We start from the raw sequence: 17311 nt of genomic DNA, 5'->3' as shown, positions 1-17311 counted from the left end.
AAAACTGAGCCAGGGGCTGATGAGAGACTGAATGAGATCGAGACATTTGCAAGAATGGAAATGCTTCCCAAGTGATGTGAAAAGCACATGATGAAGCACAGTACTGCATATCATTGGCAAAGTGAAGTCAGGCCCACCCCACAGGTCCATATAAAGCAGGTATATCTGGAGTAACAATTACATAGATTTGCAATATATCAACATAACATATCTTTTTTTTTTTTTTATCATTGGTATAGCATATTTTATACAAAGAGAGCCTCAGATGGAGATGAAACTCCCTTTATGGGAGTCTTCAGATACATATTTCATTAAGGTCCTTTTTTTTTTTTTTTTTTTTAAATATATGCCTTCAATCTCAGATGGTCTCACAAACATGAGACAAGATAATATAAACCATAGCATAATTTGATGTGTCAGTACTAAGTACAATAAAACTCACTTCATGTACAGTATATAGAGCTACAATATGGATGAATATTGTTCAACCAAACATTTTTGCTAATTACCTTTTCTAGATGGCAGAAAAGTTTTATATTACACATAGAAAGCACTACCCCAATTCTACCAGAAGAACACAAAGAAGTTCTAAATATATAGTTGGCTTTGATCATGGTTATGACAATAGCAGCTTCTAACCGATCTGACATACAATTCTCTTCTTCTTACATGGCAACCAAAAGTGCAGTAACTGAGGTCAATAATACAAACACTGATTAAATATTCAATAAAAAATAATAATAATAATTAAAAAAAACAAGATAAAAAGTACAAATAAAAAATAACACAGTTCTTAATATGCCTTCCCATTTGCAAAAGATTTTATATTAAAGTTTACTATTTAGTATCTATAGTTTGGTAGTTCTCAATTGACTCTGATTTCTTTACTCTTAGTAGAGACATTGGTAGCTACTCAGCAAAATGACATTAGCAGCCTAAGAAGTGCAGTTGGTCACGGTTATTGTTCTGTGGAAAGGAAATAGCAGCAAAGTATGGTTCAATACATCTAGCACACACACACATACACGCGCACACACGTGCACACACACACACACACACACACACTATACACAGATTGGACAGATGTTTGGCCCATTAACCTAATGAAATAACATGTTGGGGCAAAACAAAAGTAATACTAGTTTGAAACCAGCGATGGCTGTTGTTACTTCAAATAAGATTCAGATATTAAATTTGTGGTAGTTGTTACAATGGTCAACGATATTTAACTACTGCCATACTAAGGCCAAGGTACATCCAAATGTCTAAAATGCTGTCATCAGTGCTACAAGTGACCATGCTGTAACTCCTCACAAGCACTGGCTACATTCTACATCTAAACAAAGCAGTGATGGCTTCATGTTTACTGTTTTATATGACTCATAGGGTGAGGTGTCAAACAGGACATTCGTAACAGCATGCATGGAAGTGACCAATTACTACCCAGGAGCAATTGTTGGGTGTTTTGTCTGCATTCAGGTTACCGGACTATTTCTCATACCTGTATGTGTATTACGAAAAAGGCACCCTTGACTTTTAACTGAATATTGTTTCCTCGCCATTTAAACACACTGTATAGGTTGATAAGAATATGATAAGAAGCAGCAAGCACTATAGCATAAGCCGTGCTAATGTTGATCTAAATATTCTATCATAATTAATCTAGAGAGAAAAAAAAAATCTATATTTATTGAATTTGTGTTGCTGTTCATTTTGACTTGTTTAGTAAACTTGTGTAGCAACATGACTAATTTATTCCCCAAGAGTAAAACATTTGTTCGTGCCACTCAAGGCACATTTTACCCGAATCTTGTAGAAAACATGGGTGCAGTGTTTCTCCATTTCTTGGTATCCACAAACTATCAATATGATTTCATTCACACATCTTTTAAATGCCTTTGGTTCATAACATTGCAGATCAAAATCCTTCAACTAAAAATCTGTCACTAAATAAAATAGTTGCATGCTACCTTGGCTGGGTTATAACTTGTTTTGTTTTGTTTTTTTGCATTTTCTTTCCTTTTTAATTCGATTTCCTATACTCTTTTTTTGACTTTGCAATGTTTTCTTATAATGTGGTAAGCTATATTTTCTATTTCGCTGAGAAAAGAACTGTCAGTCACATGGTGCGATGAGAAGTTTCAGCTGGTCTAAGTTGTTAAGTGGATGGAGAGGTATGCCTTTAAAGCAGCATGTGCAGGAAACTGGAGGTCAATGAAAGGATGAAGTCTGGGGTCTCCCCATGCTCCGTCACTGTGGTGTCAATGAACCAGGTCCATGGACTCAGCCCAGTGAGTGCATGTGTGTCTCCTTTCTGTTTTCCAGAGCGTTAGGATCCCGACAAGAACACTCATCTCGAATGTCACAGGACATAGGGAAAGGAATAACCTGTGAGGAAAAAAAAGCGCATGTTAAAAACTTACCAATCCATCAAATACAAGTGAAAAAGGCATTCACACATGTCCCATGAGTCTATTGAGAGTACACATGTGTTTATCTACCCTGCGCAGTTGTTTCAGTCTCATGTTGAGGTCAAGTTGACTGTGACAACAAAGACTGCCAGACATTGCCTCTGGCATTTGATGTCAGCAGATCACACTATGCGTCACAGCGACTGTCTTTCCACAACAGCAAAACTTCAAGTCATGAAAGCCACTCACAGACTGAGGGCAGAAATTCAATTGTTAGTGTATTTTGGAGTTGTTGTGTTTGTTTTTTCCTATTAGGTGCAGTGTTGGGCTATGTTACTTAAAAATGTAATATATTCTATATGAGTGACTACAGCTTTAAAAATCTAATATGCTTGTATTGCATATTAATGTTTAAAATGTAGCTGAGTTACACTACTTTGAGTTACTTTTGAGTTACTTTTGAGCTACTTTTGAGTTACTTTTGGCAAAATATAAACTGAATATAGTAATTCTCTTTCCCCATTCTCTTGGGTTTTGTTTTGAGGACATTACACTGCAGATCTTATACACCAGTGTCACTTTGTTCTTACTTTTAAATGCACTTGTAACTCGAGTTACTTGAAATGTAATGACTAATATATTCCTGTATTTTGTGTAAGTAATATGATATATTACTTAGTTACTGAAAAAAGTAATATTACATGTTTGTAACTCGTTACTTTTGTAATACGTTACCCCCAACACTGATTAGGGATAAGTCGTTTTGCCCAGTGATTGTGTAAACTTGTAAATGTAAACTACAATTGAAAGAAGTGCAACCAAATGTGGTGGTGTATTTCTCTGCATATGGAAAAGCTCTTGTTGTGGAATAGCCTTGACAAGTAATGCCTCATGATGGGCAAATACTTTAGCGTAGATCTTAAAATGCACCACTAAGGATTGACTGTGAAATCTTCTGTTTACTAAAACACACACAAATAACAAAGTCAGTTTGGTTGTTCATCATCACCATCCACTCAGTAACAACTGAACAATAAAACTATATGAAAAACTGCAGATACTGGACTATTGCTACTAATTTCTTAAAAAAACACATTACTAATTTACAACAGCAAAACATTTTCAGTTCAAGACTTGGTTGACTTGTATTGAAATTGTATTACAACTACGCCTATGTCGTATTTTAAAAGGTGGATTTCACAGCCTAATCTTTTGTCTAACCTCGCCCTAACCTGAACCTTCACTCTGCACACTTTGCTTTGCCTCATTACTCTCCATTTTCCGAACACACACCTCCCTCATCTCTCACTCCATACTGTTTATCTCTCTATCTGAAGGGTGATGGTGGGTGGCATATTTGACGCACTTTCTTCTGACCTTGACCTCTAGGGTGGCTGGGCTGGCAGCACATCTGGCCCTGACTTAGGCCGCTCTCAGGGTGGCTGAGAAATGTGACTGGCTGGCCTTGTTGGGGCCCTCAGGCTACCCAGCGACCCAAGGCTATTGAAGGAGTGGAGGACACCCACTAACAACCAAATGAAAATCCATATGAAGAATACTACAGAGCTATTCTTGTAAGTTAGAACAAAGTGCATATATATATTAATAGTCACATGGCAATGGGCCCCTGATTGATAACTTTAGACCCATGGATAGACACAGTAGTTCACTGCAAAAAAACACAGCAAAACATTGTCCCTAACAACTGCAGGCTATGCGTTTTCATGTAAATACAAAAATAAATAAAAGGGCACTTTAAAATGGTAATGAAATTGTCGGTATTTGACAAAAAGTACAAGACCTTTGGCAACTCAACTTAGGTCCCATACTAATAAAGAACATTATAGCGTCATATCATATCATATCATATCAATATCTAAGTCTGATTAGTCCATCAGAGTATTAAAAGGTCCAAAAGTTGAGCGGTCATAACCAAGTGGCTGGTATAGTGTACAGGAACATCTGTGCAGAGTATGGGCTGGAAACCCCAAGGTCAAAGTGGGAAACACCTCCAAAGGTGGGAGAGAATGACCGAGCCAAGATCCTGTGGGACTTCCAGATACAGACAGACAGAATGGTAATGAACCAACGGGACATTGGAATTTCTCCCAGTACATTTGTGCCTATATTGGTCATAAAATGTGGTCTGATCTTTATGAAAATCACAAGAATGCAAAAACAGTGTCTGCTTAAAATTAAACTAATACCACCCAAACAATTACATGTTGTCATATTTTTTATTGGCCATAACATAAACATTCACAGGGGAAATTCCAAAGGGTTCACGCACTTTTTCCTCCCACTGCATATAGACAATCCTTTATCCTTTAGAAAGACACACTCTTTACTTTTGTCCTTTTAGCCCTGCCTCTCCAAATCCAGCCAACAGCTTGCAACTATTAAGGGGAGATCCTGTGGTGACCTTACGTGCAGCCAGTCCTTACACCTTCAAAGCTCCTGGGGTGGAATAATACTCAGCAAGTCAACCAGAACTCCTTAATACACAAATCTCTAGCAAAATAAAACGTGAAGGCAGTGCACTGTGGGAAGGGAAGTGAAAGTAAATGAGCAGCTAAATTCCACAGGCTTTTGCTTTATTACACCTATTTCGAGATCCCTCTACCGCAGTTAGTCAGTTCAGGCTCCACAGAGAGCCAAGCATGTTTTTCCTTTTTTTCAGGTCAGAACAGCAGAAAGTGTGTTGTCCCTATGCTAATATAATGCAATTATTTTGGGGCCGCAGAAATAGGACATAAAGCCTTGCATATGAAATAAAATCATTGTATTAATGTAAAAATAACCACTGTCTTGGAAGCCTTTGCTAAGCTGAGCGACGCATGGAAGAAATAAAAATTTAAAAAAAGGCCTCTAACTCTGAGCCCAAGATCACATCATGTAAAGGCAAATCAAAGGGCTGCAAGAGCACATGAACAAGCTGGATAATGGCAGCTGTAGGGCTAATATACTGGGTTAGACATAAGCAGACAGAAGAAAATGTAGTTGTCTTTGTGCGCTTTATGGAACAGTACAGCCCGAGTATGAGTGAATAATCGAGAAGGGCATCTGATGAGGAATGTATTATCTATAAAGTATTCTCTTTTCTAGCAAATGAAATCTAAATAATGAATGAATAATGAATGTTTTTTTTAGGTTGCATTAACATGAACAACTCACATATAAGGATCTTTAACAGCATTTCATAAACTAAAATACAAATACATATATTTTATTGCTTTAGGTGATACAATAGAGTTTGGGAAAAGTCACTGTTACCATGGAGCTCCACCATGCTTGTGTGTACTAGCAAACATTTTCCATACACTAACATTAGCTCAAAACAATATAAAATGGAATTAAAGCAGTACTAAGTAACTTGTTTACCTTAATAAATCCTTTCAGTAATTCCTCTGGGTGTAATACAAGTGTTAATGGGATGATAGGGGGGTCTTTCATCTCCCCCTGGTGTCTCTGGCCAGAAAACCATTGCAACTTGACTGCCACCAGGTCGGAGGTGCAATACACACTAATGGAATCACGAAGAAGAAGCTAACAGGCCAACAAGCAAAGCTAATTACGGGCTAGCACCACATAAACAGTATTTACAACCAAGTTTGAGAGAAAAAAAAAAGATCTCCATTGTGTAATTGGATGTACAATATCCCTCTCTCCCTTTGTCTTCTCTGTCAGTGTAGTATTTAATCTCACGGACAAATAATGAGTAAAAAACGCAACATGCTACGACACCTGCAGTGGCACTTATGGCCTCTAGGGGCATGAGTTACTGAGTACTGCTTTAAATGTAAAATATCCAACAGTGTTGGATCTAGACTGTCCATAAAGAGGAAGCCCTGGGAAACATCCTCAAGGGACTATTATATTAAGCTTATATAGCTTTACAATTCCATGTATTATTCATTCTTGGTGGTGGTACACTCCATGTCATGGAATTGAATGATTGAAACAGACATTTTGAGGTGAAGGACCTGTTTAAAGGTCGCTGTCCTTAAAAGTCCTAAAGAAGACCATCGAATTTAAACTGAAAATCAATCTTATTTTGTTTATGCATAGGAATGGTGTCAATCTGTCCAGGGGTCCTGTCAGTAAAAGTGAGCAATGCACATTTTGACTGAGCCCAGGACAGGACTGGGGCCAAGAGATAAAGAGATTAGATTGTGTCAATCACCGGTACTGAAGCCACTCCAGAAGTGAGGTCACTTCCCAGCGGGCTCGTCACTGACTTCCCTGCTGCTTTTCAACTGACAATGGCCAATATCTGTTACAGGGACTGAAATACAGTAAGAAATATATCTCAGATATTTGACTCACTTTAGAGCAAAAGGTAAGTTACCAATTGATAAGTGGCACTGAATCCTGTTATTATAACTCTCTTGGCTGTTGTACTTGTGGCATAATTGTTATTCAACATGTTGTATTCTTAATCCTCTTAAGAAGCATCCAGAGGCACAAAGCCGTCCTCAGAGTCATGAGTTTGAGCCTCTGTCTCAACTATGTGATGAACGTCTCTCCCCAATCTTCCTATATTGTCTGTTCAAATCTTCTACCAATCGGAACATTTGTAACGCTTAAAGGTGCATTATGCAACTTTTTATCTGTAAAAAAAAAACGCTCTCTTCCATGATGCGAAGGCAGAGGCGTAATGCTAACCACCAATACAGCTGCTGGGTCAAAAGGTCAAATACGCAATAATATTAACCTTTATTCTGCATAGAAAGTTACATAATGCACCTTTAATCTCCAAAAAGCAACATAACAGTATCTTTAACCATGCAAGCCTTGTGTCGCACTTCCCACTTGAGGAAATGAAAGAGCTCTGCAGTCAAACACTTTGACAGAGCCAGTGAGCACACAGACTGCAGCATAAATCCAGGCAGACGTACAGATGGAGACGCTAGGAGCACAACTAAAGCCCGTCGCCACACTTTGAAACACTGGCCTGGCCAAACAGACAGATGCTGCCGCAAAACAACTAACGTAGTATATTTCACATTCAGACTGCAGCAGCTGACCCAGACAAAGCACTACTTTATAAAGAACAAATACTCGTGAAATAAAAAATGACCAATCACACACCCCAAGTACACTAAAATACATACCAGACCCTCCAAACACCCCTACACCCCTGGCTGGAACATCACCCCATGACCCAACAACTCAGAAACATCATCACATTATCACATTGCTTTAGTCTATCTGCTGCATATACCCCACAGAAAAGGAAAAGGAAATATAGCCTTCTACATATGAACCTATTTCTTTACTGTAAATGCTACACAATAAAAAGAAAATAATTGCAAGTCTGTGTGTGTGTTTCTGATCTTTGACGTGCAGGAGTGTTGTGAAAAGTAAAAACTACTTCAGCTTGCACTCACATTGTACAATACAATGTTTTCACATTATTATTACAGCAGTGGAAAAAATGTCATGAAATGCTGGGCCATTATCTAATGGTGCACAAGAGTTTAAATCGTTTATATCAGAATTACTTTCTTTAAAAAAAAGTTGGTACGAGGTAAATGTTAGATTAAGAAATTACACAGAAAAACACAACAAGTCTGATACCTTGTAATGTGTCTTTATGTGTGTCATAATGATCTTGCATCCGCAGTTTTTACCATCTAAATGATACTGCCCAGATCCAAAATATAGTGTCTAAAGCAGACTTAAAGCGACTAATCCATGCGTTTGTCTCCAGCAGATTACTGTAACGGCCTGCTCACTGGCCTCTCTAGACGAGCTGTAAGGCTGCTGCTGTATATTCAGCTCAAGCCCTGACTAGAATCATAAAGTACAACCACATTAGTCCAGTGCTCAGGTCTCCGCATTGGCTTCCTGTTGCTCAGACAATAGACTTGAAAACAGCTCTGCTTGTGCACAAGTCTCTTCATACACCTCTGATATGTTAGAGCTGTATGTTAAGAACTTCAGAGAGTGGTGCCAGAGTCTGGACTAAACACGGTGAGGCTGCGTTGCAAAATGAGACAATGACCATGTTCACATCCACGCTGAACAGACAACTGAGTCACTGACCTTCTTGGTCTTTACAGTGGATTGGCAGCAGTCTCCTCCATCGTAGCTACAGAATGCTCTGTTGTTTACAGCATCACAGTAGTTGTCTCCCATGAAAGGCTAGGTGAAACATAGTGTACTTGTTAACAATATGCAGAAATGAGCAAGTGTAACACCACAGAACAAAGTGGACTAAAGGAAATGTCAGAGTAGTTTGTCTGTGCACCTCGTTTCCCATTAGAATCCTATAAATTAGTATAAAAAAGTAATAAGATAAAAATAATAAAAATGGCTGATGAATTCCATGTGTTACATTTTCTCATCTGTAATTGTGTGTGTTGGCCAGAATTGTAAATCAAACTAAGGACACCATAAACTATTCACTCCACAAAACACTCCAATAATGTGATTTATGGTTAGCCCCACCATGTACACTAAGGTCACCAATCAAGTAACCAGTGCGACCCACTCAACATATGACATTATTTCTTATAAAGATCACACTTTAAACAGTATTTTATAGCAAAACGGATTTTTTTCTGTCCATGTTTAATTAATATATGTGCAATTGTAAACAGAGACCTTGGAAATGTAACATGCAACGTCTAATGTTAATTTGCAAAACAAAAGATCCATTTGGAGGTTATTAAGACTCTGATTCATTGGTTTCCAAGTTATGTGTGAGTTGGGAAATATTAACAAACTTGAACCAGCAAAATGCAAATTATTAACCAGTATTAATGTGTGCTCGTGATTAAGGCAGTTTTTATGTGTTTTGTTATGTGAGATCAAAGTAAGTCTGGAGATTAAAGTCGTCGTATGATGAATGAGACAAGGCATATACAAAACGAAGCTCATTTATACAGCTCTTACCTCACATCCCTTGATGCAATGCAGCAATTCTGGGTGTGGATACCACTTCAGTCCCATTGTACACACTATACTCTGTGGAATAAGACAAATATTTCACACAAAATCTTATTAAGCAAGTAAATATTAGCCTTAGTTATTACTAATGTTCATGATGTAATGCATGTTTTCGTGAAAAACACATTGACAGCCCATCAATTACTGTTTTATTGTCTACAATATAAAGCAGGCCCTCAGCCTAATGCTCACATGAATGTGCATGGGGGTTGTGGCAACCACCGACAATAGCAAGCTTAAGATAAAAGAACAGCAACAGCGCAGAGCTCCACGAATGCCCAGTGATCTTAAGGTCATAGGTTCAAACCTCAACAATGGAGCCCTACAACTGCTGCACCCCTGGGCAACTATTGCCCCTTGCATGAGGCATAAAACCCCAAAATCCACATTGTGACTGGTTTGCTGTGCCACCCTCGAAAGATTATTAAGGTCAGTAGATTAAGGAATGAAAAATAAGTAAATAAATAAAAACATGAGTGAATGTCATTAGATTGATCTCTTGTTTTTGTGTGTTGCGTATAAGGCTAAAGGTCATAAGTGTTCATTTCCTAGACCCTATGTGTGTCCAATTTATCCCAAAATTGGAAGGGCTTTTCTTTTTTGGTACTGCAAACTCAGGTATTTTTCATTTCAGTCCTGTCAGCAAATCAATGTAAAGGAGACACGAGAGGGGCACATTGCTTAGAAAACAACCGGCATTTAAGGATAATGGCAAAAATACAAAATTGGTATACGGTTATATTCATTAGATACTCTGTGAGCTGGTCATAGACACTTTACAGTCCTCTGGCAATGATGATGTCATTTAGAAACTCCACTCTCACCCCCTCCTCTCGCTCTGTTCTCTCTGTCTTTTTTCCCTCTTTGCATGGCTGTAAATCATGATAATCCATGATGGTGGCCTGGCTTCACCCTTCATACATATGGGATTCTCACCCTCACAAGTCTCCCAAGGGCTCTTATAGCACATAAAAATAGATCTATTTGAGCACCACAGCAGACCAGGTCATGTCATATTGAAAATGACTAATTCCTTAGCAAGCCCGACAGAGTCATTCGGCTGATAAAAGGGAGGGGATGCGAGGAGTCATTTGCTATAAGGAGAGGCAGACATAGGTAAGTTACAGAATTGTAAGTGGGCCACACTAAGAAAAATAGTACAACTTGTTTGAATGTAATAAATCAGCGTTGCTAGGAGAACAAAGGAGAACATTTATTCAAGTAATTTATTCAAGTAATTGGAGTTGTTTCACTATTATCTGCAACCAGATAAGTAGTATTTAATGCTATCAAAATCACTACTGAAATTACAATTACAGTAAGTTGGTTTACTGCACTGCAGCTATTTAAACAATAAGCAAGAAGAGACACCTTTCTGTCAGCAACTCTTTGGGTAAATCTGTATTCTTAAAGAAATACATTGAGAAAACCTCCAATTTGTCAAGTTTAACATGCAAAGTGCAGAGACGTAACTCGTGGATTTCGACAAAACAGCAACGCATTAACTTAACAGTCACCTGGTAGTTATTACAGTATTGCTATAAGTTGACAAATGGGTTACACTTTATTTTACTACCTTGATGTACTACCTTGTGTTTGGTACAAACCAAACCAAATTTAGTGCAATGTCATCTCTTTTGTTACAATCTGTAATCATTTGAACCTATGTTATACAAACACAATGTGTATTAGTACTTTGGAGATATATAATGTATTAAGACATAAGACCCTTAGGGATAGGGCTTAAAGCAGTACTAAGTAACTCATTCCCCTAGAGGCCATAAGCGCCACAGCAGCTGTTGTAGCACGTTACGTTTTTTTTACTTGTCCGTGAGAGTAAATTCTACGCTGACAGAAAAGTCGAAGGGAGAGAGGGATATTGTACATCCAATTACACAATGGAGATAACATTTTTTATCTCAAACTTGGCTGTACTGTTTAAGTGGTGCAAGCCCACAGTAAAATTAGCCTGTCAGCTTCTTGTTCATGATTCTATTAGTGTGTATTGGTGCCTCCGACTCGTCGGCAGCGAAGTTGTAGTTGTGGTTTCTGGCCAGAGACACCAGAGGGAGATGAAAGACCCCCCAATCATCCCATTGCACTTGCCCAGGGGCACTATGGAAAGGATTTATTAAGGTAAACAAGTTACTTAGTACTGCTTTAAGGTTAGGGTCTTATTACATTGTGTGCCTCCATAAAACTAATGCATATTATTCCATCATGTATGTAACACAAAGACAAGTTATTACACATTGTTACAGCACATTACATTGTGCATTTGGCAAGTACAATGTAACAAGGGTAGTGTAAAATAAAGTGTTTCCCACGAATCAAATGTGTTTAAGCGCACACTGTGTTTAGATCTTATTTAATCCATAATCTTCTCTCCCTGGCTGCATTCTTTCTGTTGATTTCTGGAGATATCCACAACACCGTCTCCAGTGTCGAATTACCATCCAGCACAAATTGTATCAATTGCACAAATCTATGAAAAACAGATCATTTGATGTCCACATGGCCATGCCCATTCCTCTCCCAACATCCACCGCAAAAAGCTGCTGACTCAGTGTAACACTGAAACCAAAACAAAAGTAAGCAAGTGGAGAAACAGTAAGAAAACACAATCCATTCCTCTTCTCAGTTGCTTCTTTTCCATTTAATTATAGAAATTTCATTTGGTGGACTGACCTCACCACATTCTTTTCTCTTTTAAGGATGTTTTACCCTAGGGCATTATTGGACTGGACAGTACAGGGTGAAAGGGGGTGAAGAGAGGGGAGAGACACTCAGCAAATTGGCGGGGCCAGGCCTTGAATCCAAGATGCTGAGCTCGGACTATTGGCTACCTCACCAAATCCTTTGAATTGATAAATATCTTCTCATATTACAGCATTTTTTTTACCGGATTAAGAAGTATATTGCATGTTTAAATGTTGGAGGTCAAATGTATTGAAGCGGCAATCACATCAGCAGATCTCATGAGAACTGTTTGTAGGTTGTCATGCTTCTGTGTAAATGATAATCATTCTCCTTGTACACAACAGGAGGGATCAAAGGGCAGCCGTTGGCTTACTGTACTGGGAATAATAGAGCGAGGATGTAGAAAGGGTCTGTGAAATTCCGTATAGAAGAGTTCATCGCAGAACTTTGTGAAGTGCGTCTGTCAGAACTGTGAGGTGCATAAACATCAAAAGGGACCCACCTTGACTTTGGGTGGGTTTCTCCAGTGCTCCCTCAACACATTGTCTACGCTCATGTTGCTAGGGAGGATCACAACTTCATTTATGCTCTCTCGGCATGAAAGGTCACACTCTTCACCTGTGTGAATGAAACAAAAATGTTAATTATGTCCACGACAAACACAACATAAGATTACACAACAAATGATTGGCATTCATACCTATTCTGTGTCCTCGTTTGCAGGAGTACTGAAGATTATGATGTAGGTTCTGAGGTAAAGAACAATGACCTTTGCTGTGTGGGCACAGACGGAAGGACCCTGTCCAGTTTCCATCTTTTCTACATCGGATCATATTGGAAGTGGAGCTCTGTAGAAGAAAATACACATTGACCAATTAGTCATTCACACACCCACAAAAACAACCTGGGAGGCCAAGGACACAGAGAAGGTATTCCGCCAGAGCAGGGAAAATACAATCCATTTTTCAAGCTTCGATGTCTGGGAGACAAAGCAGATTAAAAGGTGTATACGTTACAAAAGTCAGCAGCGGGGCTGTTCTGGATATCAATATCAATCTGATTACAATGGCGTCAAATTGATTAGGTCTTGAGAAGACAAGCATAACAGGCATAGAGACAAACAGGTTCATCCATGCAGAGAGCAAACTGCTTAGTTTTAGTGGGTTAGTCACTTTGCATAATTGTCTTTTGTGTCTGTTTGTTTTACAGTTCATCAACATCACTAAGACCAAGGGGTAGATTTTCCAAACTAAGGCAAATAGTGAGTGCAGAGTGAAAAAAAAATGAGGGCATGTTACATCTCATTTGCCATATGTGAATGACAGTTTTAGCGCATCAAATCTGATATGTAAATCAGATAATTCTGCGTGAGGAAAGATATTATGAAAGCCTCTGCTGCTTATCCACTGTTGTGCGTGCTACTAGTTTTGCACATGAGCCTTTACCCCCAATTTTACACTATGGGGGCAAATGACCCCCATAGTGTAAAATTGCCAGTGCACTTCTAAGTGGTCTAATGTGAATGTTCTCCTCATGTCTGGGTGGGTTTTTGTGGGTACTTCGCCTTCAACCTAGAACATTCAAAGTGGACTGTCTGCTACTGCTTCTGACAGATCACTGTGAGGCAATGGTTGAAGCATGGCTAAACAAACTTCCCGGTGAGGACATTAAAATCTCAAATAACAAATTAGGCATAACATTGCTGCCACAAATCTGGCATGTGATTTAAAGATGAGCGAGCAAATGACTGCATGTACTTTTGCTATTGCTCCTTATACCAAAGTTACTACGTGACTGTAATAACACAAATAAATAATCATAAGGAACACTTGACTGATTATGCTGAGCCCCTGGATGCTGATGATCCTGAGCCAACAGAGTGTGTGTCAATTGGAAAGTTTCTGATGCATAAGCAGTTGGGAGTTAGATGTGATGGAAAGCTCTGTAACAATTTGGCAAGCATTAGTAACATTTGCCAGCTCTGTTAAATCAAGCAGCACCTTCGATTGTAGATCGGAGGTGAAGTTTGAAACAAGATGAATGTACAATGAGGACTTTTGGAGTGAGGATGACGAGAACAGGAGAATCACATTCCTCATATTAATCTCTATACACTGTTTTAGACCCCAAAAATGTCACCATAAGGACTTGGGATGGATGTGTCAAAGTAGAGATGCACCGATCCAGCTTCTTTGCTACCGATACTGGGTTTTGAGCATCTGCCGGTACCCGATATTTACCGATACCGCTTTCTCTGAGTGAAAATTGAATTAACTCTTCTCTCCATTTTAAGATAAAAAAAAGTAATATTTTATTGTCATGATATTACGGATCAAAAATATGTTAGATCAGTTATTTTTTAAACTAAAATACAAACACTTGGCTTCAGCGGTGGTTGATTTTATTTTATTAGGCTACTTAAGGTATATCTAAGTTAGTTTCTGACCCAGTCTTGATTACTTTATCACACTGATGCTAACCACTGCATTTTGCGCGGCGATCAACAATACGTTTGCGGAGGTTGAAACTAAATCAGCGCTAAAATTCCCCTGGTTCTTAGCTTTCCAATGACATGCAGCATGCCCATGTTCACTTAGATTTAGGAGGTAAAAATTAGGTTTTTAAGGTGTTGACAGCCAAAACTGGTATCGGTTCAGTATCGGATTTTTGTAGCCGATAGCTGATATCGTTTTTTTTTTTTTTTCAGTATTAGCTCCGATATCGGTGCATCTCTGTATCAAAGTCACCCTTGAAACTGCTGTTAAAGGATCCAACTCAGTGGAATATGAGTGAGAATCAAGGTAGAAGTGTTACAGGTAAAGTTATTTGACGTGTTATTCTACGTAAACACAGCACATTATAGCTGTATCTTAATCGATCTGTTCTAAAACATTAGGCCACATTTGTGCACAAACTGAACTGGTTTATTATTCTCTGCAAAAGGTTTTCACCTGAAACTCCAAGAGCTGAACAGTGTCAGAATCTTCATGTTGCTGTGATACAGTTTGCCATTTGCAAATCTCCTGCCTCTAATTGTAATTATTAAGCAAAGATATCCAGTTTTGCATATATATTCAGCTCAAGCTAAACATGCAATGCTTTCCTTTTGCCTCCGTCAGGCGCAAATCTTGTCTGCGTCTGGGTTTTGCGATACACTTTTAGCAGCCCTGTTTGTTGAGCATATTTGCGAGCACCCCACATGGTGCAAAGTTGGCATGCAGGGGGTGTTACTTGTGAGGCTCTATGCACAAAGTCAACACATAGTTCAAGCAGACGGAGAGAGAAAAGAAATAGATAGACAGACCTGCTTGCATGGAGCGTGCATCAGCCTCACCGTATGGGCAGAGCCTCTTGCAGCGGCAATGGCGCTATTACCGGCTGATTCAGTACAATTGAGTCTGCAGACACTGTCAAAGTGGAAACCATCTGTGCACTGATAGGAACCATGGAAGACAGGAGGCGGAGGGTCACAGGTCACTGGCTCACAAGCCCCCTCCAGCCAGCTGCCATCTTCTGTGCACTGCCGCTTGAACGCACGTCTTCAGTGAAAAAAGCGTGTTAATGCTATGGTTTCAAAGTTGTCAGTATTTAGAAATATGTTTACACACTTACCTCTTGGGTTTGTTGGTGACATGGTAGCCTGGCTTGCATTTGTATTTGCAAAGGGTACCAACTTTTAGACCGCTTTCATTGCAACGCTTTGTCTGCAGCTCAGCGTTGGGAACAGGAGGAGGAGCCGGGCAGCGCAATTCACACAGCGCCTCTGGGAAGGACCACAAGCCATCCTCTAGACAGGTCAAGGTGTTGTTGGTGCCTGTCAGAAAGATCACAGTTTGTAGTTTGTCCCGCAAAAGCTTCATAACATGCACGAGGCGGCGCTCGACGTCAGATCCGAGATGAGTGTGAGGGAAAGAGAGACAGCAAAAGGATTGAATTGATCAGAAACGGTCACATTGGCTGCGGAGAAGTTGCAGATTAAAGCAAGTAGTTGCAAGGAAACTGTAGCTTGTTGTAGTCGTGCCACAGTTGCAGGATACTTGGAGGAAAGTTGATGAAAGTCTGTTATACACTGCGTTCCAAATTGTTATGCATTTTTCTAAGATTTTCTAAATAGTCAACTCAAATGAGAGTCAGCATCATTTTCAAGTCTGTAACTGGTAGAGGATCATTTAAATGTGGTTGAAAAAACTCTCCCAGTGATAACAGTATTTTTTTCAAAAATAAATATAGTAAAAACCTCAAAATCTACTGTTTCAATTCAGTTTAAAGCTTGTAATTAACTGAAAATGGACATTTGTTGAATTTGTAGCATTAGGAGGTCATGTTTACTGAAATCAAAAGATATTTCAATCAAAAAAATCTTAACAGGTCAAGTTATATTTTACCATAGGAGCCCTTGTGTGATATCAGCTTCAAAATTCTTGAATCCATAAAACTTGTGAGTTTTTGGAGAGTTTCTGCTTGGATTTCTTTGCAGGATGTTAGAATAGCCTCCCAGAGCAAATAACAGTTTAGGGGAGGCCCGGATAGAAGGTTTATGCACAACTGCAGCCTCTGGAGGGTCCTAAACCTTGATGTTCGGAGGACTCCAGAGCCACCAGCAGCTTCAAATACCTGTCTGCTGCTTTGTAGCATCTGTTCTCTTAATCTGATGTGTTTGTCTGGCAGAAACCGTCCATATTGTGCCTTTATCTGCACAAACCCGAGTGTGCTCTGAATCAGCCACAAATCTCTTATCAGTACGATGATTACGCTTAATCTTTCAAGGTTTTCATACCTAGATCAAGGCATTCAACTATTTCACGCTTTTCATCAGCAGACAGACCCTTTTTCTTTCCCATATTGCTTGAAAATGATGATCTGCTTAATAAAGTGGAACATCCTTTTTCAGTAGTTTTTCCCTTAACTGGGCTTAACCTGAAAACTAATCATCTCAGGTCTCTGAGAGTGATGTCAGTGATTCAAAGAGCCCTGAGACGATGCAGTGGTTTATGTGCGAGGGAAAAGTGTGCATGCAGTTTCTGAGGAACTGGCAAAACACCTGCAAACTGTGGCGGTTTGGTTTCAAAACACAGGTCTGTCATTGAATGTTAAAACAACCATGTCAGTTTGCTTTGCCTCAAGATTCAAGTTCATATCCGAAGAACTAAATTTACAGATAAATGGTCATATGATCCAGCAGGTCTCAGAGGTAAAGTAGGGCCTTGTACTTGACTCTCAACTTAAATTTGACAGTCACATCAAAA

At 39.2% G+C, this 17311-nt stretch overlaps 1 protein-coding gene across 2 annotated transcripts in view; it reads right to left on the bottom strand.

Annotated features, from left to right (window-relative positions):
• Nucleotides 1-1378: 1378 nt before the first annotated feature.
• The window catches only part of pappaa (pregnancy-associated plasma protein A, pappalysin 1a), a 64458-nt gene continuing 48525 nt past the window's right edge, over nucleotides 1379-17311 (bottom strand). Inside the window, exons 16-22 of one of the 2 annotated variants that reach the window (XM_079580848.1) lie at nucleotides 15678-15879; nucleotides 15370-15604; nucleotides 12766-12913; nucleotides 12568-12683; nucleotides 9312-9383; nucleotides 8460-8558; nucleotides 1379-2388 (exon numbers count right to left, since the gene is read on the bottom strand). In XM_079580848.1, coding sequence (XP_079436974.1) covers nucleotides 2284-2388; nucleotides 8460-8558; nucleotides 9312-9383; nucleotides 12568-12683; nucleotides 12766-12913; nucleotides 15370-15604; nucleotides 15678-15879 — 977 coding nt within the window. In that variant the 3' untranslated portion in view covers nucleotides 1379-2283. The remainder of the gene's footprint in view (nucleotides 2389-8459; nucleotides 8559-9311; nucleotides 9384-12567; nucleotides 12684-12765; nucleotides 12914-15369; nucleotides 15605-15677; nucleotides 15880-17311) is intronic. The other variant, XM_079580849.1, reaches the window with a different exon arrangement.

Source organism: Gobius niger (genome assembly GCF_951799975.1).
Source record: "Gobius niger genome assembly, chromosome: 2".
Taxonomy (NCBI): domain Eukaryota; kingdom Metazoa; phylum Chordata; class Actinopteri; order Gobiiformes; family Gobiidae; genus Gobius; species Gobius niger.
The sequence above is the reverse complement of the archived record's forward strand: the minus strand, read 5'-3'. Positions and strand labels throughout refer to the sequence as shown.